At 46.7% G+C, this 26,873-nt stretch overlaps 1 protein-coding gene across 2 annotated transcripts in view; it reads right to left on the reverse strand.

Annotated features, from left to right (window-relative positions):
- The window catches only part of LOC133354555 (nuclear factor NF-kappa-B p105 subunit-like), a 55,038-nt gene that overhangs the window by 2,373 nt on the left and 25,792 nt on the right, over positions 1-26,873 (reverse strand). For both annotated transcript variants that reach the window (XM_061571478.1, XM_061571479.1), the window contains 20 exons: positions 25,602-25,642; positions 24,074-24,172; positions 20,418-20,566; positions 19,613-19,767; positions 18,564-18,722; positions 17,604-17,708; positions 15,526-15,602; positions 14,724-14,862; positions 13,939-14,205; positions 13,348-13,440; positions 11,426-11,455; positions 10,805-10,819; positions 10,368-10,394; positions 8,473-8,793; positions 7,056-7,197; positions 5,363-5,477; positions 3,765-3,972; positions 2,749-2,918; positions 2,048-2,311; positions 833-896 (listed from right to left, as the gene is read on the reverse strand). In XM_061571478.1, the coding sequence (XP_061427462.1) occupies positions 833-896; positions 2,048-2,311; positions 2,749-2,918; positions 3,765-3,972; positions 5,363-5,477; positions 7,056-7,197; positions 8,473-8,793; positions 10,368-10,394; positions 10,805-10,819; positions 11,426-11,455; positions 13,348-13,440; positions 13,939-14,205; positions 14,724-14,862; positions 15,526-15,602; positions 17,604-17,708; positions 18,564-18,722; positions 19,613-19,767; positions 20,418-20,566; positions 24,074-24,172; positions 25,602-25,642 (2,640 nt within the window). The remainder of the gene's footprint in view (positions 1-832; positions 897-2,047; positions 2,312-2,748; positions 2,919-3,764; positions 3,973-5,362; positions 5,478-7,055; positions 7,198-8,472; positions 8,794-10,367; positions 10,395-10,804; positions 10,820-11,425; positions 11,456-13,347; positions 13,441-13,938; positions 14,206-14,723; positions 14,863-15,525; positions 15,603-17,603; positions 17,709-18,563; positions 18,723-19,612; positions 19,768-20,417; positions 20,567-24,073; positions 24,173-25,601; positions 25,643-26,873) is intronic.

Genomic DNA, 26,873 nt, shown 5'->3' on the forward strand with positions numbered 1-26,873 from the left:
ACCCACTCCATAATATCAATTTAATTTAAGTAATATTTGAGCTTTACAAGGCAGGGTGTGCAAATAAAATATAAGTCATTTGGCTTGTACATAGTGCTCTTCAATCCAAGCATCCCAAGGAAGCTTTACAATAAAACTCTGTAATAAAATTGGAAGGAAACGGAAAGAGAGGAAGCCCTAACAGAAAATGACTTGACGACATAAGAGATTGGTGCCAGAAAGATGTTGCACTACTGGAACATATTGGCACAAGACAGAGGAAAGTGGAAAAAAATTACTAAATGTGCAGTGGACGCCTATCTTCCCAATCAAGCCAGTTCAATGATAACCGAATGCAAACAAATGTGTTTGCATTTTAGACGTGAATTGTGTGATTGATGTCCAAAGGCAAGGAGCATGACTAAGAGACTATGAAACAATTTTTATTTTACCAGGTAAGACACTATGAGCTACATAGCTCTTTTTCAGAAATGACCTGTCCACAAATGATAGCTCAACGAAGTGGCTTATCACGTGGAAATGTATAGCAGCCAAATACTCTAAATGCATGTTTCTAAATGTGGAGGGAAAAACCGGAGGCCCCGGAGAAAAATCCACAGGACCACGTGGAGAACATGCAAACTCCAAATATACAACAGGCGTCGGGATCGGGATCGAACCCACGACCTCCTGCATACCAGGCGACGGAGTTAACATCTCGGCACCGCAGCACCTCCCGACTTGAAACGGCTTCCGGGAATCACCAAAATTTTAACATTCGTTGCTCTCAGGGGACGTAAAGTGCGCGGGTGAGCAGTGCGATGCCGCGAGGAGAGAGTGCCGCTCGACTCACCTGCAGCCGGGACGATGGGCGGTTTTCTCGACTCGTACCGTTTTCCACACAAGATATCGTACACCTGAAATAAGCAAAAAAATGCGTACGTATATAAGAGAGCGAACGTCTATTACAGGATAGCCACCGCACACTTTGTAAATTAATTCTAGATTTGAAGCTTTCGTGACTGCAATGATTCATATTCTTAGGTTTTTTCGGTAAAGTCACGTAGGTAAAAAACATTAAAAAGTAAACGTCGTGATTTTTATTTTATTTTACTTTTTAATGTTTTTTACCTACGTGACTTTACCGAAAAAACCTAAGAATACTTTGTAAACTGTGAAACTTTGACGAGACGTGAAAGAATTAACTAGTTACCTCGGTTTTTAACCATCGAACAAAGAGGGTCACTGCATCGCACGCTTTCCGATGTGCTTCTGCGGCCGTCTGGAATGCTCTTCCAACCGATATTAGGAAGCCAATTGGAGCTTTGTACTTTTAAATCGATATTAAAAACCCATTTCTTTAGAACTGCTTTTTGTGTTAAGTTAGTTGTCCTTCAGCCGATGTACGGTGCGAAATAAGTTCAACATACACGTGTATATGCCTTGCAATTAAGAGAAATAATATGGATTTCATGGGCCCTTTCCTCTTTGAATAAACGTGAAACTAAATGTTGCAATTACAGCATATTGATGCGATTCACAAAATAAAAAGATCATTATAAATACTTCCGATGACACCGCCACACCGTACGATCCCTTCCTTCTGCTAGATCCCACAGCTGTGGCAACGCTGACATTCAAAGTCCGCATCGTACCAACTGGCCTTTTAAACTCTTCGCTTTGTTACAAGGCTATTCAACCTTCAACGTTCGACTTATGGTTTCATCACCACCATGACTTTAGCGATCACTCGGTGCCACCTCTCGTTTCAGTCACCAGTAACCCCTTGTTCCTGATTGCATCTACAATACTTTCACCATAATCAACATCATCCCACTCCGCGTGTCTCCCATACAGAACACAGGTCCCACGCATCGAAGCCTCCTCCCCTTCCCAATTTCATCTACAATGCCATCTTCTTTCCACGTGTCCGTTACTCAATAACCATGCGGGTCAATCACCACTGGTGGCAACGATCCCAACGCACGGGGGACTTTCGCCCGGCAGCAGCAGCAGAAGCTCGAACACGCCCGGAGACCGCTACAGCCCACGCGCGACCGACGGTTACCTCCTTGTTGCCGGCGGCAAGATGGAGCGGGGTGGTGCCGCGTGCGATGCCCGAGTCGCTCTCCGCGCACTCGCTGTCGCCCTCCTCCTCGTCATCAGAGTCGTAGTCGAACCCGTTAGCGTCCGTGGGCGCCTCGAAGTTCTCGGCGTGCACGTCGGCACCCGCTTGCACCAGCAGCGCCACCATGGCCGTCAATCTGCGCCCCGTCGCCAAGTGCAGCGGCGTGTTGCCGTCGTACGTCACCGTATCCACCTCCGTCTGGTGCTGCGCAGACATTCACGGGGGGGCGGCACGCGCGTGCGCGGGTGAGTCGTGGCGACTTTTCCCTGCTTTGTTTGATTTATTTTAATGACGGTTGCTGAGCACAGGCCCAGCAACAAACAGTTTTGTACATGAGCCCCTTTTGTCAATCCACTGCTGGATAAGACAAGGCCCCCCTGCCCCCAACGCCGTGTGGGTCGTGAGGGTTATTTGACCGCACTTTGCGACACTGGTCAGTGCTTGTTGGTGTGGGCAGCAAACACAGTTTATTCCGACACTGCCCTCTGCTGACGACTTCAATCGCAATGTTGCCGATGGCAACATGGATAGTGTGACAGTATTGATGCCGGTGGTGGTATCGAGGCCGATCGTTGTGGTAGGGTGGTAGCATTGAGATCGACGATGCCGGTATCGGGCAGGATGCAGTTGCGCCAGCTCACCTGGTCAGCGAGGTAAGCGGCAAGACTCAGGTTATCTGCTTCCACGGCAATGTGAAGCGCCGTGCGTCCATACGTCTGCTCCGGCCGGTTGACATCCGCTCCAGCGTTCACCAGCATCTTGAGGCACGCCAAACTGTTGGCCATCACAGCCACGTGCACGGGGTAGTAGCCTGGATATGCGCACGTACACACACACGTGTCTATATGAGCCACAAAGAGCCTGAGGATAAAGCCATTAACACTGGAATCGAAATGAAATATATAAAAGAGGATATTGTTGTTATATCAGCGGTATTAATCGTGGTGGTGGCAGTAATGATGTTGACAGTGTCAATGGTGGTAGAGGTGTTTGGTGGTGTTGGCAGCGGTAGCAATGTGGTGGTGGAGGCAGTAGCAGAGCTAATGTACGTATGTAGTGGTGGTGGTGGAGGCAGTAGCAGAGCTAATGTACGTATGTAGTGGTGGTGGTGGAGGCAGTAGCAGAGCTAATGTACGTATGTAGTGGTGGTGGTGGAGGCAGTAGCAGAGCTAATGTACGTATGTAGTGGTGGAGGCAGTAGCAGAGCTAATGTACGTATGTAGTGGTGGTGGTGGAGGCAGTAGCAGAGCTAATGTACGTATGTAGTGGTGAACTTTTTTCTCAGTGTACGTAGCCAACCGTGCTAATCAGACGTGCGGGATTGTGGTAGAGGTCGTGGTGGCAGTGGTGTTGACTGTGGTAGTGATAGTAATGGCATTAATCTTGATTTGAAGCTTTCGTGACTGCAGGAATCCACACTCTTCGGTTCTTTCGGTAAAGTCACGTAGTTAGAAATAAAATAAAATAATTTAATTAAAAAAATATTTTAAGAGTATAGTAATGGCATTGACGGTTAACACCCCCGTCGTGGTAGCGCGTGGGAAGCGGTGCAAGTTGGCCCGGCTGGGACATTGTTGGGGGAGGGGAGGCGGTTCGTATCGCGTGCGGCGAGTGCCTAGCACCAGCGTCGCGTTGGCGTACGCCGCGGGCCCCCCACCTTCGTAGTTGACGCTGTCCACCAGCCTGTCGGCCGCTTCGCCACTCCACTCGATGAGGATGCGGAGCGTGTTCTCGTCGTTATTGGCCACGGCCGTGTGCACCACGAGATTCCCGTGGCGGTCGGGCACCATGGGGTCGGCGCCCGAGCGCAGCAGTATTTGGGTCACCTCGGACTGCCGCGTGATCACGGAGAGGTGCAGCGGAGTCTGCACGGCCGCAGCACGCACACGTAGTCACGCGCACACACACACACACGTCAGCCACCGTCCTTGCTGTTTGTACCGCCGAGTTTTACTTTCGTGTTTATTCCACGCGTATTATTCATAACCGTAGGAGCATATGCACGTGTATAGCTTTGTTGTCGATCCACTGCTGGATGATGAGGGCCTCCCCACGCCGCGCGGGTCGTGGGGGTTTATCTGAACACGCTAAACCATTGCTCGTCAGTGCGGGTTGGTGAATGCAGAAGGATATACATGTGGAAGCAACCAAGTGCGGTGTAACAGATTTTGCTGCACTGCTCACATGTGTAATGGGCTTATGTGACGCAGGAGAAGTTGATGGAGGCAACACGTATTTATTACAAATAAATACAGTAACAACAGGGTAACGACCCTAACACTTGAAGAGGTAACGGCCTCTTCACCCGGTCTTTATCAGGAGAAGTGCTCCCCAGTTAATGCCCACATTAACTGCCTACTTCCCCGCTATTCCAGACCTTCCTCCTAAGAGTCTAACTAACCTGGCCCAGCTTCGGCGCAGGTTCCGACCCTCAGCCACACGAGTCCGGCCCTTACAAGGACATCGGACCTCGCTGCTCTGAGGTCGCACCACTGGCTTGCCCTGCTCGGCCCTCACAAGGACAGCGAGTCAGGGGAGTTCCAGGTCTAGCTAGCTGGCCTTCAGTCTTCACTGGTTCTTCATCTTGACCTGTACCCAACGACTGCCTCGAGCTCTCTCGCTCTCCGCCTTATATACCGACATGCACTCGAGGGGTGGGGCTGTGTGGGATCCCAGCCTCCCCCCCACACAGCCCCCCAGGGTGGTAACCGTTTGCGGACGTGGATGTAGATACCCCCGTGTAACACCTCTACACATGTAGTCTATAAAACCCATGATTCATGGTGATTGTCTATAAAATCACTGTCCACACTCAACCCTGCTTTCGGGGTGATTACGCAATGGGCTTTTCGGAAAGTTATTAATGGGGTCTCCTTGCATCCGGGATGACCATGAGAAGAATTGGTTGGCCTTAAAGTGTAGATTATCAAAAGCAAGTTCACCAACTTCAAAGACGACAACAGAGCAGTTGATGCCGACCAATATTACAATTCTAAATTAATGAGCGGACTCAAATTACCACTTGTTAGTGAGTTTTGTCCTCTGGGATGTCTTCCTTGCTTGCAGTGAATGGATTCAAAAGCCACTCGGTCAACGAGAATCATTTTTGTGAGGATGACGCTTAAAGACATTTGGCCGATTCCGTGAAAATGTTTGCACATGGCAGTAATCACGAGTGCCGGGATACAGGTGCAACGTCCTGGTGGATTTCAGACATTGGCAATCCGTCGATCGGTAAACATCTTGTTGATTTACCTGCTTGAGGTCATTGGGCAGGTTGACGATATTCTGGTGAGGGATGGTCACAATGACCTGCAGGAGCTGTTGCACCACGAGTTGTCTCTGGTGGATCACAGCCAGGTGTAGAGGTCTGCAACATCAGCACCGACACTGTTGTCATCATCATCATCCTCATAACGGCACAGCGACTCAGTCAAACCACCCATAACCAACCGATGCCCAAATGTCAATTCAACCAAATTGATATTGGGCAAATTAAACAAAAAAACTAAAACATTTTAATTTTACTAGGCAAGGCCCATTGAGCTCTGTAGCTCCTTCTCAGAAACGACCTGGCCGCAATTGATAGCTCAACAAAGTGGCTGACCGTGTGGAAATTTATTGCAGCCAAATGCTCTAAATGTGTGTTTCTTAATATGTAGGGAAAAATCAGAGAACCCGGAGAAAAATCCATGCGACCACGGGGAGAGAGAACATGCAAACTCAAAATATACAGGCGTGAGAGGGTCTGGATCGAACCCACAACCTCCTACATACCAGGCAAGGGAGTTAACATTGAGCCACCGTGGTGAACTGTTGATGTCATCACCCACATTTATCGTATCTCATCAACCATCGCGCAATAAAGAAGCACATTTTACTTCTGCAAGTAATTTACTTGTTTTAAGACTAAGAGTGTTTGTTTTAACCAACGACTGCATAACTTTCATCGGTCGTTCAAATCCTTAAACATTTAAGTTCTACCATAATCTTTTGATCTGCTAACCAATGGACACTTGGGCAATTGAAACTTCCCTTTGAGGTAAGGGCCATTGCAGAGGTCGCAAACGGGTTTTTATTCCTTACCCGTACCCGTACCCGGCCGCACCAGGGTCGCAAAAGGGTACCCGTACCCGGCCGGGTACGGGTATCCGTTCTCTACCCGTACCCGTACCCTACCCGAAATGAGTGACAAACGGTTACTCACCAGTGACTCACGGCCTACCCGTACCCGTACCCGGCCGGGTACGGGTAGCCAGGTATCGAGTAGGTACGGGTATCGGGTACCCGGTTGCGACCTCTGGGCCATTGCCTGCTAACATTTATTTTCACTTGTTCATCAACGTGCACAGCCCCAGGAGTGAGGGGGGGGGGCGCAGGGGGAGGGGCGAGGGGGGAGTGGCTAGGGAAGGGGTCAGCAACCTGTGGCTCTGGAACAGCATGCGGCACTTGAAGGACTGCAGTGCGGCTCTTGAAAATAAAAAAATAATAAAAGCTCCCTCTCGTTTCGATTTAAAGCTTTCGTGACTGCAGGGATTCATCTTCTTGTTTCTTTCGGTAAAGTCACGTAGAAGGGAAATAATAAAATAATAAAAATAAAACATAATAAAATTAAAATTCTTGTCATTTTGGTTGCTGACCCCCTGACCATAGAAGTCCAGTTCACCATGGAAGTCCAGTTTACCATGGACAGGGGTTGGTAACTCGGGGCTCAGGAGCCGGACGCAGCTCACTAAGGACTGCTTCGTGACATTATTAATGAAGGGCCGCTGTCCCGTATTCACCACCTGCATTGCGGCTTTTGAAATATTTGTTGTTGTTTTTACCAAATTCTTGTTGTTTTGGTTGCCGACCCCTGGGTTAGCGGGGAGGGGGGCGAGCGGGGGAGGAGCAGACAGAGAAGGAGCGAGCGAGGCAGCCAGCGTGAAAGGAAGGAGCGGCAACTCACGCATCCCCGTTGTCGTCCTGCACACCCGTGAGGTGGCGCTGCGGGGCGAGCAGCATGCGCACGTCGGCCGTTATCGCAAAGTCCTTCTGCGCCTTCGCCGTGCGCTCGGCTAGAAGCAGCAGGGACGCTTCGAGATGCCTGCCTGCGCGGGGCACCCACACACGCACGCATGCACATAGGCTCAACGGGGCGTTCTTCAGGTCAAACTATTTTTTTTTATTACTCTGATTAGGTTAATTACCCCTTCTTGGTTCTTTTGGTAAAGTCACATAGAAGGGAAATAATAAAATAATAAATAAAATATTAAAATAATTCTCTCCACGTTTCGGCCACAACGCAAGCAGCTCTTTCTGACAGACCTGTTCTTCACCTGATGACGGCTGCTTGCGTTGTGGCCGAAACGTCGTGAGAATTATTTTATTGGTTTATTTTTATTATTTTATTATTTCCCTTCTACGTGACTTTACCGAAGGAACCAAGAAGATGAATCCCTGCAGTCACGAAAGCTTTAAATCGAAATTTAGGTTAATTACGCATGTATGTTGAAATTCTCTTTCGGTGACCATACATAGCCAACCCGCGTTAATCGGAGGTGCGGGAGAAAGGACAATAAAATAACCCACCTCCTCACCCACTCACTCATCCACCCCCCTTCTATCTCTCAACCAATAGCTTTTACATCCACCCACTCGACCTTACACCCTCTAATTCACTCACTCATTCGTCACTCTCCCTCCTACCCACTCACTTACCATGACTTTCCCACCCAACTACAACACCCACCCACCCAAGCACGGTGAAGCCACTCGCTTACAGCGCTATGCATGTTACCTCCAATGAGTATGGTTAGCTACGTACTGTGCTAAAGAGATTCAAGATACATGTACGTACATCGTAAACATGGAAAATTTTACAAATAAAATGAGTGCAGAAAAAGCTGAAAAGTGCACAAAGATGCATGGAGAGGTGCATGCTTGGAATATGCCGAGAGACAAAAAGATGAACAGGTGAATTAGAGAACATATATACGCAGGATAGTGGTATCATATTGACTGTTGAAAAAGTGGACTTTGGGCAGGGCAGGTCATGGCAAGAAGATGATGGCCAGTGGTCAAGACAGAGTGGCAGCCAAAGTAGTGAACACATCCAAGAGGAAATGGAGTGATGACATCAGTTCTTCTGCAGAAACTGACTGTTACATCCCCAAGACAATGACAGATGGTGCCAGCTTGTGGGCAAGGCCTCCATCTAGCCAGTTGATAGATCCGTGGCTGGTAATTATTTAAGTTTTAAGATTCCTACATGTTGAATGTATGCACCTTCCTGCCATAGTAAATTCCTTGTTTGTGCAAACTTTCATGGCGAATAAAACCCTTTCTGATTCTGATGATGACGATGTTAATCACACTGGACGCACCAGGGGTCTGCACGGCTGAGTCCTTGACCAGCTTCCCCACGGTGACCTTCGGTGTCTGAGCTTCTGCAGGCTTCCTCGTGGGCTGCGGGGACTCGCGGACGAAGGGGACCTTCTTGGGACTCTGGCCGCCCACGTGAGCCGGCTTGAGCGGAACGAACCCGGGCCGCTCGCGTCCCTTGATCAACGGCGACGCCACCGGGAAGGCGTGCACGGTCGGCCGCATCTCCTCCATCGCCGCGTCCGTTTCCAGGTGGTCGTCGTCGCTGTCACTGTCGCTGTCCTCCTCGTCCGGGCGCTTGATAATCTCGAAAGCTTCCATCCCTAATGCGAACACGACCGCAGACAGAAAAAGAGAATGTCTCACGTTTAGCCTTGCAGATCTCGGCACACGAAGTGAGCGCGCTGCTATGCGCAAGCCACATTTGTCTCCTTCCCCTGTACCCATGTTCACATAGAGCGCCATGTGCTTGCTTCAAGGCGAGTAAAGCTTTTGTTTTATATACAGTAGACTCTCAATTATCTGCGTGCGGTTTATCCGATTTGCGGATTAACCGCGCACCTGATATTTTGACATGAATTAATAACCTTCAAGCCCACATTAATCATCTATAAACATTTATACATTGTTATTCTTGGAAATGTGTAGAACAAGTCACGTGCTTAAACCGAACAAAATCCATGTGATCGACCTCTACAGTACAGTAGTTGCATATCTTTACAACGGGGGGCGGAGTTTGATTTTGATTGGCGTGGCTCTGCTATCCACTGAGTGAGCTGAGTCTTCTGCGCGGGAGCAGGAAAGTGTTATCACTGAGCATGCGCATCGATCGGTTGATTGTTAGTATTCGTTCTAAATCGAAAGAGTAACACTCAAAATCATCAGTTGTGCTTCATTTTTAATTATTTATCCGATCATTTATTGTGAGTTTTAATTTACGAAACTGTGCGATGGCAGAGAAATGGAAGCGTGTGGTTTTAACCTTAACTTCGTTTTTTGGCACAGAGATATGCGGAAAATGTATATTTTTGAATTATCCGCAATTTGTATTATCCACGGCTGTCCTCCCCGTCATTAGCGCGGATAATCGAGTCTACTGTATATTCGCCACAACGACGCAAATTATTTAGTTTAAAGCAAGCCTGACTGCTGGTAAGACACTGAATGTTGAAACTGGTCAACAGTTTGTCTTAAAACAATGTTGCTGAAATTATGCACTGCCAGAAGGCAGGGCAGCTGATGGGTTGTCTAACAAATATCGTTACATAAAGAGTTTTTGTGTCGAAATAACTACGAGCATTTGTTTTGCATGGGATCGATAGGCCTATTACTGCTAATAGTGGAACACACAGGAAATACTTTACATGAATCAAAACTACACTGACACCGTTTCTGTAGAAGGTGGCATGATAACATTCTATCGTTTATTAATAATTGAATGCATAGTATAGAATATCAACTATGCAGCAGATTATACACATGTAAAATTATTAATAGGTTTAGTTGTATACAAGAAGATCTGTGACAGAGGTTGCCTAAATAAACTTATTTTATTTTAAGTAACCTCAATATTACCGCCAAAAATACTCTGTGAATGTATACAACCGCATTGCTAATATACTCAAACTAAAAGCAGAATTGCATTATATAAACGGCACAAAAAGGTTGTAGCTTTCAAAGCAAGTGCAGAATTAAGATCGTGTGCATCGTGCAACTGACGCTTATCATCGTGATGCCGTGCGCATGATCTACGCGACATCCAGGCGTGCGTTTCTGTCTGCAGACACTGGGGGTCGCTCGTCCACCAGGCTACGTCTGACACCCCCCCCTCCCCGCGTATTCAAACAAGAGAAGTGTCGTTTCTGACACGAGTTGCCAGGAGCACGCACACACTCACCGTCTGAACCTTGAACGCCACCGGAGCCTGCAGACAACAGCACCGAAGCAGCAACAACAACAAAAAGCCGTGGTTAGCCGCACGCCTTTTTCCTTGCACGTTAAATTGTAATTACATTCGTGATCAAAACCCGTGAGTGTGCGCACGTGAGTTTTTACCGCTTTAAAATGCTAGTGCCACAAAATATTATTGAGTTGTCGTGTAACGAGATATTGTTTGATGTAACACGATCTATATATACATCCTACGCCTCCGCTTAGCACGCTTGGCTACGTACGGTGCTAAATAAGTTCAACATACATCCAAAATGTATTGTATTCAAATAACTTCCAGATAAATAGCATTTAAAGTCGTTTTTAAAATGCATGTTTAAGTGTATGGATGATCAAAACAGCCGAGTGTGTGAGAATAAGAATAAAGGAATGGACAACGCTTACCGTCAAATTCAAGACCTGATAAAAAAAGGGGGGAGAATATAAAACGCAGTTATAATATTTATCTAATTTCAAGACAGCAGTGTAGTAGGCAGTAATGAACTAATAATCGCCATGCTGTGTTGAAGCGCTATGTTGTTACGTGGAGACATTTTACAGTTTCATGTTTCCCGGGACCCATACAGGAAATGTACTCCTTCTAACCACACGTTTTCCCTTTACGTTACAACATTTTAATATAAAAGTAGAAAAAATGTACAGTTCAAAGAACATGAATGACAAAATTACAATTAATCAGTAGTGTTCTTTCAAGTAAAAAACTAAAGAGTGTGTATATTTTTAACACATTTATAATATTATAATTTTAATAATAATTTACATAAAACATCTCGAACAAAACATATTCATTCTTTAAATTAAATTTAGATGCATAGATTAGAGAACATGTATATATCACTGAAACCATTACCAAAAAGTAATAAATGGACTTAGATTAAAATCTAAATAATTATAACACTGCAGCATAATGGTAAGAAGTGCAATGAACACGGCTAATGGTGATGATGATGATGGTGAATGATGATGATGAACAAAACACAATGTATAGATAAAATGAATACTCACCCTGGTAAGCGTAGTTGATACCAGCAATATCTAGATGCCAAGAGAGATTTGAAAAAGACAGGGTAAGTTGAAAAGTTCGACTCAAACACTTGCTCTGTGATCCTCAGTCTCCGCTCACAAGAGCAACTGTGACTAGACCAGGAACAACCGCAGCAGCTTTAATACCAGACGACTGGGGGGGGATCTACCACCTTGTACCCACGGGTAACTCAGTAAGAGTTGAAGAATGCACACAGCATCAGACTAAAAGAGAATGTGACCTTTAATGTATTGTACGCACTGTGCCCGGTGCTTGCCGAATCTCTTAGGTACTTTCCAAAATTTTTGTTTAACTGTGATAAACACAGCATGGGACGTGACTAACTTTTAGTCATTGTGACGTATTACTGCATCAACTCAAGCCATAGCCCCTCCGTTGGATCATCGCGGTAGCCGACAGCGTTAATCTGAGAAACAAAAGCCAACCTTGAACAAGTATAATAACCATTCCCACAAGTGCGCGAGTTAATGTCAAATAACGCACCGACAGGGGAACGAGTCACGACGCAATGTGCCGTCTACAGGGCGACCAGCTAACCACTCCGACCCGTCCTTTTGGAGTTGCCTAATGTAGAATGGCAAACGATTCTGCACTGAAGAACATCGTCACTCGTAGCGACTATCCTGCGCGAATGAGCAATGAGGCGGGCGCTTAGTTCCTGTTTATGGCGGTGGAGATTCCACATTACTATGACGGGTGCGAGTCTCTCCATAGGATGACCACAGTTGACGTCCCCACAAAGCGATGCTCGTGTCACCGACCCGCAGAGGGATGAGTTCAACCCCCAAACAGGATTTGATCTCACAACCTTACGATTGCGGGCCGCTCGCTCTACCGCTGAGCAATGTATGTGAAATTATGTTCATTTTAAATGCTTGTTATTTTTATGGGCGCATTAACTCCAGCTTATTTCCTTAGGTGATGAAATACCTCGCCATTCGCAAACCATAAACAGTAATCGCCAGCGAAACGTCATACTCAATTATAAATGTTTTGAGCTTACTCGCCATCACACAAGTGTGTTGAAGTAATTGCTAATTGGCACGTTTTGTTCACGTGACAAACCTTACTGATTGGCTGTGTCGAGTGGTGGTGGATTAACGACACACTTATATTTATACACCTCCCATAGGCATGGCTGGCTACGAACGGTGCCAAATAAATTCAACATACATCCATATATCTAACCCAAAAAAACCCTTCATTATGAATATTAGTCGTGAAAGCCTATGTGTTAAATAAACAACAGAAATAAAGGTGCTGTCCTGCACGTTGTTGCTCACAGAAACGCTGGTGGAAGGGACTTTACTCGGGGAAGCTCCAGACATCCCCTCTAGAGGGTATTTTTTCGCCTACTCTTCCATGCTGGTCAGATGTCTGAGAGAGGTGGAAGTACCCGAACTTTACAGTCTCACCAACTGCCCAATGACTAACTGTGGTGTACACCACTGACACTGCCGAGTAGGTGGTGGCGGGGGGTATTTAAGAAACTTACCCATAGTTTCAATTGCCACGCTCGAGCATTGAACCGACGACCTCTGAACTGATAGTCCAGCAGCATCCAGATTGACAATGACGATGGCGTTTGTACCCAGATTAAGGCTCGTGAAGTGTCAAGATTATTTGATAAGATGGTCGTGCGCTGGCATGTTCGGTCAACTGCTGTCTAACGAGTGTGGTAGGAAACTGTCACATCCACTTTGCTGTACCACAAACTCCAACAGGTATGGGGGGGATTGACAGATTCACGTGATCCATTAAACCTTCCCTCCAACGTTCTAGATAACAGTCGTGCAGCATGAGATAGTCAGGTGAAAAACTCGAGGAGGGCTTCTGCAAGGGAGATCTCGATCACAGTTGAGTGTCTTTGGGCACCACACACCTTGCTGATGAGGAGGTGCCAGACCTGGCAGAGTGAGCTCAGAGAAGTTCATGTTCATGGCGTTTGTTTGAAAGTTGAATCCACCGCTAAAGTCTGCACGACCAGCACACACCACACAGCGCACAGTCATTTCGGCATCACGGAGGCTCGTATGTAAGTATGTTGAACTTCTTTCACACCGTACGTAGCCAACCGTGCTAATCGGAGGCGCGAATCATGTTGAACACATTCATAGGGGACCTAAAAGTTGTTGTGAATGGTAGGTGGGATAAGGCAACACTTTGGGAAGCCTTTATCCAGCAGTGGATTGACAGTGGCTTATGATGGTGACAACAGTTAACCTTCAATAGTATAATGCTGTTTGTTGCTGGCCGTTTACCATCTTTGGCCTTTGGGCCTTTGCTAAGTAGTGGTGATTAATATAAAAGTGTGTGGTCAGTCGTACGTTATGTACAAACTGTGAATCATAACGATGACGACGACGAATGTAGCAATGGCATTGGCAATAACATTGATGGAGACGATGACCAACGGTCAGGATCGATCTCCCCACACAGCGCATCACAAATCCCCGCACCGCGACGAGCGTACCGGAGTGGCTGCCGTGGCTCCACATACTGCCGCCACCGCCGCCGCCCAACGTGCTGTAGGAGCCTCCCGTCGGGCCCTCCATGCTCGGGCCACCGAAAAACTCGGTGGCGCCCCCGCTAGTGCCAGGAGCCATGGAGGTGGAGCCCATGCCACCGCCCATGCCACCGCCCATGCCACCACCCATGCCGCCACCCATGCCGCCGCCGCCCAAGTGGTCCGAGAAGTGCGGCAGCGTCTTCTGCCGCTTGCGGGCCACCTCCTCCTTGTCTGTAATGGAAGAAGGAACAGAGGACGTTTTAGAAATAAAAAATAAAAAACGATTCTCTTCTCGCCCCCCCACCCCCAAAAATTTCATCCAGATCGTGCGAGCAAAATCCATTGAACGGCGTGAAGTGCGGTCAACGCTGCCCGAGACCGACATGACGTGGAGAGGTTTCTTCCAGCAGTGAACTGGCAAAAGCGTTGCGCGTGTACAAACGCGATCGGTGTCACGCCATACCATGAAGTAATCCAGGTGGAAATCTCCCAACCTTTCATATTAGGGAATAGCCCATGGAAGTAGATATCACAGCTACCTCAGAGATGCGTTTCTGAGTGACCTCTGTTCCACACAGTAGGGGGGCAGCACTGTCCCAACCCACAATCCATTGCGGCCAAACGGGAATAATCATTTCTCAAGCTGTAAATTCACCTGATAAACAAGCGAAGAGCCAACACGCCTAAGAGCGAACCGCACCGAGCACGGCTGAGCGACGACTGGCCATGCGACAATCGCGAGGACGTGCCTTGTTTCTGCGGGTAGTAGATGAACGGCTTCGCCTCGCTCGTCTCACTGTCCGACTTCCTCCTCAGCTGCACGAACACGGTGACCGACTTGCTGATGTCCACGTTGCAGTAACGCGGCGTCTTGAACACGATGGCGTACTGTGCGGGGAGAGAGGAGGTCGTTCGAATCGTCGTCGAATCCAAGCCCCTCGATGCCTGCTATTGTCTGTGATTCGTTAACGGTTTAGACTAAGCGAATATAGGTCTTTACATTCGTCAATTCTTCTTCGTACGTATGGCAGGATGGAAAACGACCGTTAACACTACAACGTGTTATAGTTGAATGCAAAATTTGTTCAACCAATCTAAGGCGGCAGCAGTAGACGCTGCGTGGATCGCAGCAACACCGCCACAATGTTGCATGGATGGAACATTCGTCGGTGACGTGTTTAATCGTTTGGACTTCGCCACAGCCGCAGTACGAAACGTTAAATAAATAAAAACACTCCCTTAAAGAGGAGAAATGTATCACAGGCGACGTTTTCAGAAATGGAACTTCTCGGCTATGAACGGTTATTACCCAAAAACCTTGCCTATTATACATTTTCCTCTTTAGAATAGCGTTTTGTTTTTACAAAAGTATTGAGTTGTCATTTGCACTTGTGCACCACTGTCAAAGGCCCAAATGCAAAGCAGGCGACAATGAAGAGCACGATTCAAGTTTCTCAAGATAAAAGAGGAAACACGGTTTAGGTTTGGTAATGTGTTAAGCTAAGGAAACTTTTCTTTTCCCACGGCATTTGTCAGCTTTTTTTTAGTCACCTGTTTGTGAACATCCGTCGGTCCGAAATTTCCCCAAGCTTCCCAATCGTCGTGAAAAAATCGCACCTGGATGTCCTCTGGGAACAATAGGGCAGACAACAACCAATCGATGAGTAAACACAACACGCACACACACACACACAGTTTCCACAGCGCACAACAGCGCCCGCTGACGCACTCCGATCATCGATCGGCAAGACGACACGCACATCGGGAAGCTTGGTTAAAGTCACAGCGGGAACGTGGAGCCACGGATGGAGGGGGGCAGGTGCGTGCATGTGAAAAAAGTATTTATGGAAGCGGGTTCGTAAGTGCAGGTGTTCCTCAGTCGGGTGTTCGTAAGTGCAGGCGTTTGTAAAGGTGTTCATAAGTCGAGGACTGCCTGTACATTGAACTTCGATCGCACCATGAGTCCCGCATCCAGCAGGGGATTGATAAATGGTTGCTGGAAGTAAACATGTACTTGAGAATCCAGTAATTGCCTGTTTTAAAATTTCTCCTAAGGCTATAGTAGGGTTTTGAATTGTGATGTTTGTCTATTTTTGTTACATTTTATTGAATTAAACAAAAGTAGAGAGGAAGATTAGGGGAGGGGATGACGGGGGATGGTGAAAGTCGTGACAATCATTAGAGCGTCATGTCATAATAAACTAATGAACAGAGTTATCTCCAAAACATAAATAGGGGAGGGAATGCAGCGAGAGAGAAGATGACGTAAGATATATTTTGGCAAGCGTTCACGAGCTGATCATAATACATGAATGTACTATGTGTAATAATCCTTCGGAGACGGCTTCGGAATCGGTCCTCTTTATTTTCACCTCTACGATACACTTTATTCACTCACGCTCCGTTGTTGGCAGACAACAGAGAGCGGGCAGACTTCACACCAGTTTCCCACCGCGCACGTGGCACCCAGAGCCCCCGTACGTGCGTGGCTCTCGCCCTGTTCGTTTTCCAGTCTGCTCTCGATCGTTCTCTCTCACTCTCTCTTAATCCCTTCGTCACGTGGTCCCCCCAGCCAATCCTCCATGGACAGCCTCGACCATTCTCGATGGTTCCCTGTCACTCCCGGGACCACGCCTCTCATCCGGATCCCCATTAGCTGGGGCCCCGAATGGCTAGGCCAATCACTCCTGATGACATGCCGTGATCACGCCGGGCCCACGCTCCCTATCTCAACCCTTATTGGCTACAAAGCAGGACCGGCAAGCCAATCCCCACGTGAACCCTCTATGGCTGTTATTACATATGTATAAATTCATTCACACCATACGTAGCCAACCGTGGCTAATCGGAGGTTGCGGGGGAAGGACAAACTAAACGCAACAAGCTATTTAAGGAAATCAGTTTCTAATCTATATTTGAAAGTGCACAGCTCCGGTGGTTTCCTAATATCGGAAGGAAGAGCGTTGGAGACAGCCGCAGAGAGCGGGCACAACACAGTGAAGAATGTTGTATGTACGCTGAACTTCTTTTGCAACGTACATAGCCAACCGTGCTAATCGTACGTTGCGGGGATGGGGACTAACAAACTGAAGAGGTTTCGCAGCGTCCGTTTGGATCGGCACACTGCGCGTGTGGCTCCCCACCTTCTTCTTGATTCTTTCGGTAAAGTCACGTAGAAGGGAAATAATAAAAATAAAACATAATAAAATACAATTCTCACGACGTTTCGGCCACAACGCAAGCAGCCGTCCTCAATTCTCACGACGTTTTGTGGCCGAAACGTCGTGAGAATTGTATTTTATTACGTTTTATTTTTTATTATTTCCCTTCTACGTGACTTTACTGAAAGAACCAAGAAGATGAATCTCTGCATTTGAAGCTTTCGTGACTGCAAGGATTCATATTCTTAGGTTTTTTCGGTAAAGTCACGTAGGTAAAAAATTTAAATTAATAAAAGTAAAATTAAAATGAAAAAAAAAATCACGACGTTTCGGAGGCAACACAAGCTTCCGTCTTCAGGTGGAACCGTCACAGCACGATAGCTGTATTTACCTACGTGACTTTACCGAAAAAACCTAAGAATATGAATCCCTGCAGTCACGAAAGCTTTAAATCGAAAAGCTCCTCACCTTTTTGCACCTTGTCACAGAGCAGGTACACCTCGTCGCCTCCCGTCACGCAGCCCGACGTTTTGTCCATGCGCACGATCTTCAGGTTGTTGGCATTGGGAGCCTCTGTGAAAAGGTCAACAGGGCGCAGGGTGGAAGAAGAAAATGGCGGCCCAGACAGGATTATTAGCATGGCGCTCAAATCATTGACAGCTAAAGTTTGCTGCTAATTACTTTTCATAAGAAATTACGGAATCTTGACATTTAGCATAATTGACTCGGCATCGCAGTGGTGAAAGAGCAACGGTGAATACCGATACCAGGGCAATCAGCCAGTTTGTTTAAGATTGTCGTGAACTTTGTAAAAATCTAAGCGTCAACGTTAGGGGTAAGTTACGTTGGGGGTGACGTGACACCCTGGAGACGAGAAGCGATAGGTAGTTGAGTGCATGTAGTTGAGTGTTATGAGATGGGAGAAGAGGGTTAGGCTGTTACAAGTCCATCAAGGATCTTGAAGAAAGTGAGTGCTTTCTCTGAAAAATGTAGGCTTGGATTGGATTTGGAGCCAGTGGGGGATGAAATGGGATTGGGAATGTCATCTCATTTATGCAAACTCCAGCAAATTGCGCACGTCAGTTGGCGGTCGACGTTCAAAAAAATGGTGGCGCCTGCCACCCCTGTGGTCACTACCCCCCCCCCCCCACGTGATCCATGGATCAAACAGATCAATAGCGACGGCGGTGTACGGCGGTGGCAAGAGCAGTTGATGCGAACGCCGTCGCAAGAGTTCACACGTTTGGCGCAACGGTCCTTCGCCGACTCCGCGGTGACGAACGAACGTCCCATTCATGAGCGCGGCTCGGGAGTCGGCGATTCGAACCATAGCAACGTCAGTCTCCACACGGAGCGGCAGCGGCGGCGAAACGGGATCGGGACGCGCGTGAAGGAAACGTGGTGACAAGCCAGGTGTCGACGACTTACTGCTGTCGTAGATGGGGTTGGAGAAGACGGGGGCAAGGCGGTGGGTGAAGACGCCGTTGCTGTCGGGCAGGTAGGCGGTGAACATGAGGCGCGCCACGCTCAAGTCGATGGTCTTGGCACCCTGCTGCGCGTCGTTCTTGATCTGCCGCGCCTCCGTGTCTGTCGAGCGGAAAACGCGTCACACGGTCGAGGCCGTTACAGCAGCTGCATTGTCGGCGTGGTCGGGGAGAGTTTCCGTAGTTTTTTCTCGCGGTCGTGCAATGTAGCTTTCCGGTGCAATTTCGGCGTTGTACGGACGCGAGAGAGCATGCTCAAAGCACACACGAAACAACCAGAAAACTAAACTAAAACTCAACTATGTTTTTATCAGGTAAGGCCCACTGAGCTATATAGCTCTTTTTCAGAAGCTACCCGGCCGCAAATGATAGCTGAACGAAGTGGCTTATCTCATGGAAAATTAAAGCAGTCAATTACTCTAAACTTTTAGTGTATAAACGCATGCTTCAAAAAGCGTAGGACCTGGAGAAAAATCCACGCAACCACGGGGGGAACATGCAAACTCGAAATATACAGGCGTCAGGATCGGGATCGAACCCACGACTTCCTGCATACCAGGCGAGGTAGTTAACATGTCGCCACCGTGGCTATCAACACAGAGCTATGCAAGACGGCCACTCTCGTGTGCCGTTGCTCACAGTAAAAACGAAACACGGCAAACGGCAGTAACAAAGCGCACGGTTTCATCTTCTTGGTTCTTTCGGTAAAGTCACGTAGAATGTAAATAATAAAAATAAAACATAATAAAATAATTCTCACGAGGTTTCACCCACAACGCAAGCAGCCGTCCTCAGGTGAAGAACAGGTCTGTCGAGAAGCGCAGACGTCGTGAGAATGATTTTATTATGTAAAAAATCTTATTATTTTATTATTTCCATTCTACGCGACTTTACCGAAAGAACCAAGAAGATGAATCCCTGCAGTCACGAAAGCTTTAAATCGAAATTTAAAGCGCACGGTGGCTGTGGCTTTGTGGCTTTGTGGCACGTTACCCGTCAGGTCCCGCGCGTGGACGTTGTGGAAGCCGCTCTCAAGAACGATGTTGCCAATGTTGGCCAGCCCGGAGATCTGCGCATCCGACCACAACTTCTCCAGTACAGATGCCACGCTCTTCTTGGTGACGTGCAGCACACCGAGGCTGGGGAACCTATCCCGGGAGCGTGGTGCAAGTGGCAAGGGCCAAAACAAAACAATGGCGCGACTTAGAAAGGAGGCAGCGATTTGCATGTGTGTAAGTTTACAGCGGAAGTGTAGCAGTTAGCGCACTGCGCTAGAAACCCGGCGGCCCGAGTTCGGTTCCCGCTCACAGGCCAACACCGGTGACGATTATCTAAACTGGTCCTGGGCCTCCCCTAGGTCGACTCAGCCTCAAATTAGTACCATGAGGGATGGCTGAGTGTAGAGGTGCCAGTCTAAGGTTGCGTTATCACTCATGGAATGGCTGTAAACATCTTAATATATAATCGCAGAGCTTGGGCAATTTTCGGTGCCGGCTTACCCACTTGGCTGTCTTTCCGCTTGCTCGTGGTTCCTCAGCAATTGTGAGATGCAATTTGCACGAACGACGCGACATAAAACTAAACATTACAAAATAACATCATTGGAGCGATGGCGTCGGTGTCCGAATCAAGAAGCTCCAGAGATTCCAATTTTATACTCGTACCGACCCAGCAGCTCCTCGTGCAATCCCCAGTTGAGCCTCCCAGAAACTCTGTCGCATCACATACGCACTCACGTATGTTGGCTACCATACGTACGTAGGCCCAACCACGTTAATCGCCGGGAGGTTAAACTCACATCGCCGTCATGTCGTGCGGGCCCACGGTGCAGCTGACGGCACCGTTCTCAGCATTCTTGCCCACCAGGCTGTGGGGGTGCAGGCGGTATGGTTCATTCTCGGTGACCAGCTGCACCACCACCTTCGCTAGGCCAAGGTATTTGCAGATCTAAAACAAAGAAAATAGTTTGTTATAAAAAGGTCAGTTTTTTTTTTATGACCATTGAGATGGTGCTCAGCTCCTCTCTGCAACCCAAAACGGGGGGGCAAGTCCCCTCCAGAGGACAAACACTGTTGACTTCACCTACAAAGTGGTTTCCATTTTATTAACCCCCAAAGGATGATGGGTGGACTTTACCGAAAAAACCAAAGAGTATGGAATCCTGCAGTCACGAAAGCTTCAAATCAAGATGATGGGTGGAGTCAGCCTCCAACCAGGATTTGAACTCACAAGCTTACAGTTGTGAGCCGCTCACTCTAGCTTTGGCCACGGCGGTGGTGAGATATTAACTTTATTTTTTAGATTATTTTACTATCTACGTGACTTTACCGAAAAAACCAAAGAATATGAATTCCTGCAGTCACGAAAGTTTTAAGTAAAAAATTAACTGCCTCGTCTGGTATACAGGGAGGTCATGGATTAGATCCCAACCTGTATATTTGGAATTTGCGTGTGTCTCTCTCTCCAAGTGGTCCCATGAATTTTTCTCCAGGTCCTCCGGTTCTTCCCTCGACAATTAGAATCAACATACATTTATAGCTATAAACGTCCACGTGATAAGCACTTCATTGAGCTATCATTTGTGGCCAAGTCACTTCTGAAAAAGAGCTACATAGCTCAGTGGGGCCTTACCTGTAAAAATAAAAATCGTATTAATAGTTTAGTAGTTTGAGCCACTTGGTCGGTGAACACGTTTTTTCTCTTTCAAAAACTGTGATTTTCAGGATGTGAAATTAAGACTAGCCGGGTGCGCCTGTGTGATAATGACACATTCAGAGACACAAATGCAATAACAAAGTTTTTTTATAGGCATTATCTCTAAGGCAGGCCAATGAAACACAAAATTACATAATGGTGTAGAGGATGTTCGGGACATCCTCACACACAAACACCACATAACCACGGGTTAAGGGCCACGGGAGCGCTGCCGTGTATGACACGCAATGCGATTATTGAGTGAAGGACACTGATCGGATAGGCCCCAGAAGGATTAATAAGAGTGGGGAAAACCCGAGAAGGATTGGCAAGGGGGAGAAAACCCTGGGAAGGTTAACAAGGGCGGAAAACCCGAGAAGGGAATGCGTGTTAAAAAAGTAGGGGAGATGGGCTATATGAGGGAGAGGATTTTGAGGGTTCGGGGTTGGTTTCCGATGATTAGTGGAAGTACGGTGTGAGTTGCCTTAGAAATAAAGATCCTGCTTAACCATCTCAAGTCTCCTCTTCAATGGTAATGGTGCAAATTTGCAATTACTTATTACATTTTCTTGCTGTGGATTTCACACCTGATGATGATTGCTTGTGTTGCAGTCGAAACGTCGTGAGAATATTTGTGTTATATTTTTATTATTTTATTATTTCCCTTCTACGTGACTTTACCGAAAGAACCAAGAATATGAATCCCTGCAGTCACGAAAGCTTTAAATCAAAATTTGCAATTACTTGTTCACACCACTGTTGGCAGAAAGGCCATACTATGTCTGTATGTTGAACTTCTTTTGCACCATACGTAGCCAACCGTGCTAATCGGAGCCCGAGAGACCCTATCAAGAAGAGGGTAATTTTTTCCTACTCATCCGAGCAGGCCAGACAACACTTTACCCCACCACACGTGACCTGTCGATTGATAACAAAAGTAAGGTGTTCATAATATTCTGGGAAACATTCTAGCCCATAATTTGTTTATATAGCACTGTACTCTGTGTTAGCAACAAACTTCCAGTAACATTTCACAACCATAAGGTCAAACAGGTAATCAATTAAAAGGCTGTTCGAAACCGCCAGAATGCTTACGATGACGATAGACCCTTGACCATCCTCCTCAATGTCTGTTCAATGGGTGCATGCGTTAGGCAAGATGATTGATGCACGATTCTGATCACTTACAGCGGTGGCTCCCAACAATTCTCGATACGCAGACCACCGTCAACCCTCAAAACATTTTTTGCAGGCCACCATGCTCCAGAGGTCGCAATCGGGTACCCGATACCCATACCCTACCCGATACCCGGCTACCCGGCCAGGTACGGGTACGAGTACCCGTTTGCGACCCTGGTGTGGCCGGGTACGGGTACGGGTAGGCCGTGAGTCACTGGTGAGTAACCGTTTGTCACTCATTTCCCAACGTCTTGTCTCTTCTCATAATTCAAGTTCCTAGAATCAACCCACCCGTGCCTGCAACATGGCTTCATCCCAGAGGTCGCAATCGGGTACCCGTACCCTACCCGATACCCGGCTACCCGGCCGGGTACGGGTACGGGTACCCGTTTGCGACCCTGGTGCGGCCGGGTACGGGTAAGGAATCAAAACCCGTTTGCGACCTCTGCCATGCTCCACTAAAATATTTATCAAAAATTAACATCTACCCGAAAGCGTATTTATCTGCAATAGTGCCAACAGTTCCTCGGACCATATCCCACGGGCCTTTTGGAGCGCCGGTGGTTGTGCGGACTACAGGCTGGGGAGGCACTGATATACAATACAGGGTCAAGACTCTCGACCGTTTCACGAGCACAGCAATGTTCGACGCTCCAAAATTGTTTCCCAAAGAGATAAATCTCTTCACATAATCTCTCGTATACATGTTGAGCTCTGGTGAAATGGCTTGCGAAAAGGTTCCCCATATGCGTCTCGCGCAAACCCGTTAGACAATAAGAGTTATTTGTTCATTTCTTCTCATCCATATGATATTTCGCAAGTGCCAATCTTAAAAATACGCTAAGATTATTGCAGAAAATTACGTGGACACGGCCCGTGTGGCTTATGGAGACAATATAGTTGCTGTATTCCCAATGATTCATCGGGTTAATTTTAATGTAGCACACACGTATGCCTTCTGGTATGAGTGAATGTAAATAGACAGCTGGCATTACCAAAATCCCCAAGGCCTACAATGTTTGAAGGACAGCCAATCAGTCCTGGCTCAATATGTTGATGTACAATTTCCTTATACCTGTTAACACACATTACACCTGCACATATGCTATACAGTACATACATACGTACAGCAAATTCATCTGTAACACATTTTATGCAACACGATTTGCACCACTATATTTTATGATATTATTACTAATTCAGAAAAGCACTGAGTCTCGAGACTCAAGAGACTCCTGCTTCAAGATGTTTCGCTGGCCAACTCCACTGCCGACGATTTATCACAAAGCAGACGTAAAAAAAAACAGACTGCTCAGCGCGATCATCCAAATAGATACTCCATCCCACGGCATTGCCCCCACCTCGCCACCCCACCCGGATAACAGTCAGAATGAAATTGGGGAACCGTTCGATAAAAAAAAAATCTACATTAACAAAAATCATTTTCGGTTGTAGCCACGATGTTGTCATTCATCTGTTGACCAGAATAAGTATGGTTAGCAAACCCGTATAGCGTGGGTTCCTCCGTATATACAACCGCAATAGCCCTCCCCACCGAGGCCCCCTTTTTGCGTTTCGTACCCTGACGGTGGGGAAGGTCTTCTTGTTGCGCTCGCTCGAGCAACCGGGCAGCCCTCCGTGCGACGGGCCTTCACAGGGGTAGCGAAAGCGGAAACCTCTCTGCAACGAGATACGCGTGCAACGTTCGCATTACCGTCACATCGACCGGGCGTTGACAAGTCAAAATTTAGTGGTGCCGTGTCCTGGAATGATAAGTGTGGTGCGCCTTTTGGCGTCATCTGGTCCAACCCATATGAGACTAGGCTCTAAGGAAAGCTGTCTCGGGTGTGGACCAATCAACTTCAAGGACAGTGCACATTATCAGAGTTATGTTCTTTTGTTTGTATTATGACTGCAGGTATTGCGGTCTATGCAAACATGACTCCTTGTAAAAAGATGTCAGTTTTGTTGCCAGATAGAAGGGTAAAGAACCAATTATCATATTTTTACTGGCAAATCAGGTTCCCAAAGTGTGGTTTATTTAAAAAATTGCACGTGAATCTTATTTTATTATGTTACACAGAGGGGGGCTCTCTCTCTCTCAATAGAGCTCCATCTTCTGGAGGCCCTTCTGCCGGCTGTGTTGTGAGCAAGACATTTCAGGGCTGCACCTCTACCTATCTCAAACAGTGACTAGCACACTACACTACGAACTCGGCAAACTGAGTTGGGTTCCCGATCAAGGCTGATATCAGTGGCGAGTGATATCTGAGCTGGTCCTGCCACAATCTCTCTCTGCAAACCATCACCAACCAGCGCGGATAATTTTGGTCCAACAACCCCCAAGATTAATAGAGCAGGGAAGGCAATCATCCAGCAGTGGATTGACAGAAGGGTTGGTAAATTCTGAGATCTGAGCTGTTAGCCTGATGACAGTGAAACGTCGTACCGATTTGCATGCTGTGAGTTTACTCTCCAACACATCTGTGTGCTGAAGCAGTAATAAATATGACCGGTGGATGAGGGTTTATGGACGAATTCTTGCACGGCCTCTATCCAAAAACCCAATGATGAATCAGTGTCGTTGTTTGCGTATACTGTGTACTGCATGAGCTTGCTTGGGAATGCGAGTGTGCGTCAATAAGGAGTGGATACAGGCATGGCAATTCTTATCTTATTAGACACCACAGCAACATGAATTACTTCTTGTGATATCACACATTATATTCAACTGTTTATCTCCGTTATTAATGCAATATTAACCGCTGATGCATTTACTCCGGAGATCAATTTAACGGCGCATTTATATTCACGCGATCAAACACCCCAAAAAAAACTTTAATATGGCTCACTATGCAGACGTTAACCAAACATCTGATTGCGCTGAAAACCATGACCCCAAGAGAAGAGACTTAAGTCAACAAAAGTGGTCAGAACATCTTCTTCTCTCTATATACACACACACAACACAGAGCGTGATAAAACGACTGCTGAAATCCCGGGACTTTCCGTTGGACTGCTGCCGTGGTGTGGGGGTTGGGTTACTGCGGGTTGGGACCACGTGGCGGCTTCTCGCGTTTAGGGGCTTTCCAGAAGCGCACCAACCCACCTGTTTAGGCTCCTCTGTTATTTGCAGGTAAGGTCCAATTACTGAAATGCACAATGAGGCACATTTTGTTTTGAATACATATACAGTCCATTTCCCTCAACCAAAGCATTTCGGAATCTTTATTTCCTGCAGGAATGCGATGAGATATTAAGCTCTTTTTTCACAGATGTTAAGTTGGAGTGGGTCAGAAAATTACAACGGCAATATAAAAAAAACCCATAGGATTCCAAGGTATAGGAAAGGTAAGCAAGTCACAAAAACTTAATGCGTAAAAATAACGTACGTAAGTACAAATTGCAAAAGTGTATCAAATCCTGCCGATTTTTCAACAGGAAATGCGCAAGGCAGCAAAACAACAACAGTTCCAGACCACATCAAGTTAGAAATAACATTGGCAAATGTGGTTTGATGCAGCACGAATCGTCTGTATTTCATGTGTTGTTGAATACAAACCATCAATTCATGCTATACATCTCGATTTTAATGTATCAACTAAAATATTTTATCTGGATAATACCTTGACATGTGACCATCTTCGTTTACGAGGGTGCCAAAGGTGTTAATTGACATGTACACGGTCGACAGGAAATTACCTGTCATACAACCATTTTATTTCTACTGCAGTACTTACACCGCGTGCATTTATGCAATGAATATCATCATAGGCCATTGTCTATCACGGTGCGGTGTGTTGCTACCACTGAAAAGGGATAGGCACCATTTCATAAGTATTTCTCAACATGTCCATTACTCTTGGTTAAGAGCATTGGGCAATCGGTTGTTGTAGGCACCCTCCAGTCATGCCTGGAGGTGTACACTACCACGTGTGTGTGTGAACATTCCGTTGCTTGCTATTTTGACTTAAAACTTTCGTGACTGCAGGAATTCATATTCTTTGGTTATTTCGGTAAAGTCACGTAGATAGAAAAATAATAAAAAATGAAGTGAAAAGTCATCAAATAAAAATAATAAAAAACTAAAAAACACTAATGTGGCCTGGTTCTAAATCGGAGTGAGTGTACTGGCAGTCTGTAAAGTAGACTGTAGCAATGGTTATTAAGCTGGGTGAGTGTACTGTCAGTCTATACTGCCAGTACCATTGCTACAGTCTACATTATAGACTGCCAGTACACTCACTCCGATTTAGAACCAGGCGAGTGTACATTAGTGTTTTTTTCTTTTATTTTGTATTCATTTTATTTTTCTAGATACGGGACTTTACCGAAAGAACCAAACAATATTACGTAATTCCGTTGCAAGTTAGGTTACACC

Source organism: Lethenteron reissneri, chromosome 47 (assembly GCF_015708825.2).
Source record: "Lethenteron reissneri isolate LAM-NWPU_2019-01 chromosome 47, ASM1570882v1, whole genome shotgun sequence".
NCBI classification, from domain to species: domain Eukaryota; kingdom Metazoa; phylum Chordata; class Hyperoartia; order Petromyzontiformes; family Petromyzontidae; genus Lethenteron; species Lethenteron reissneri.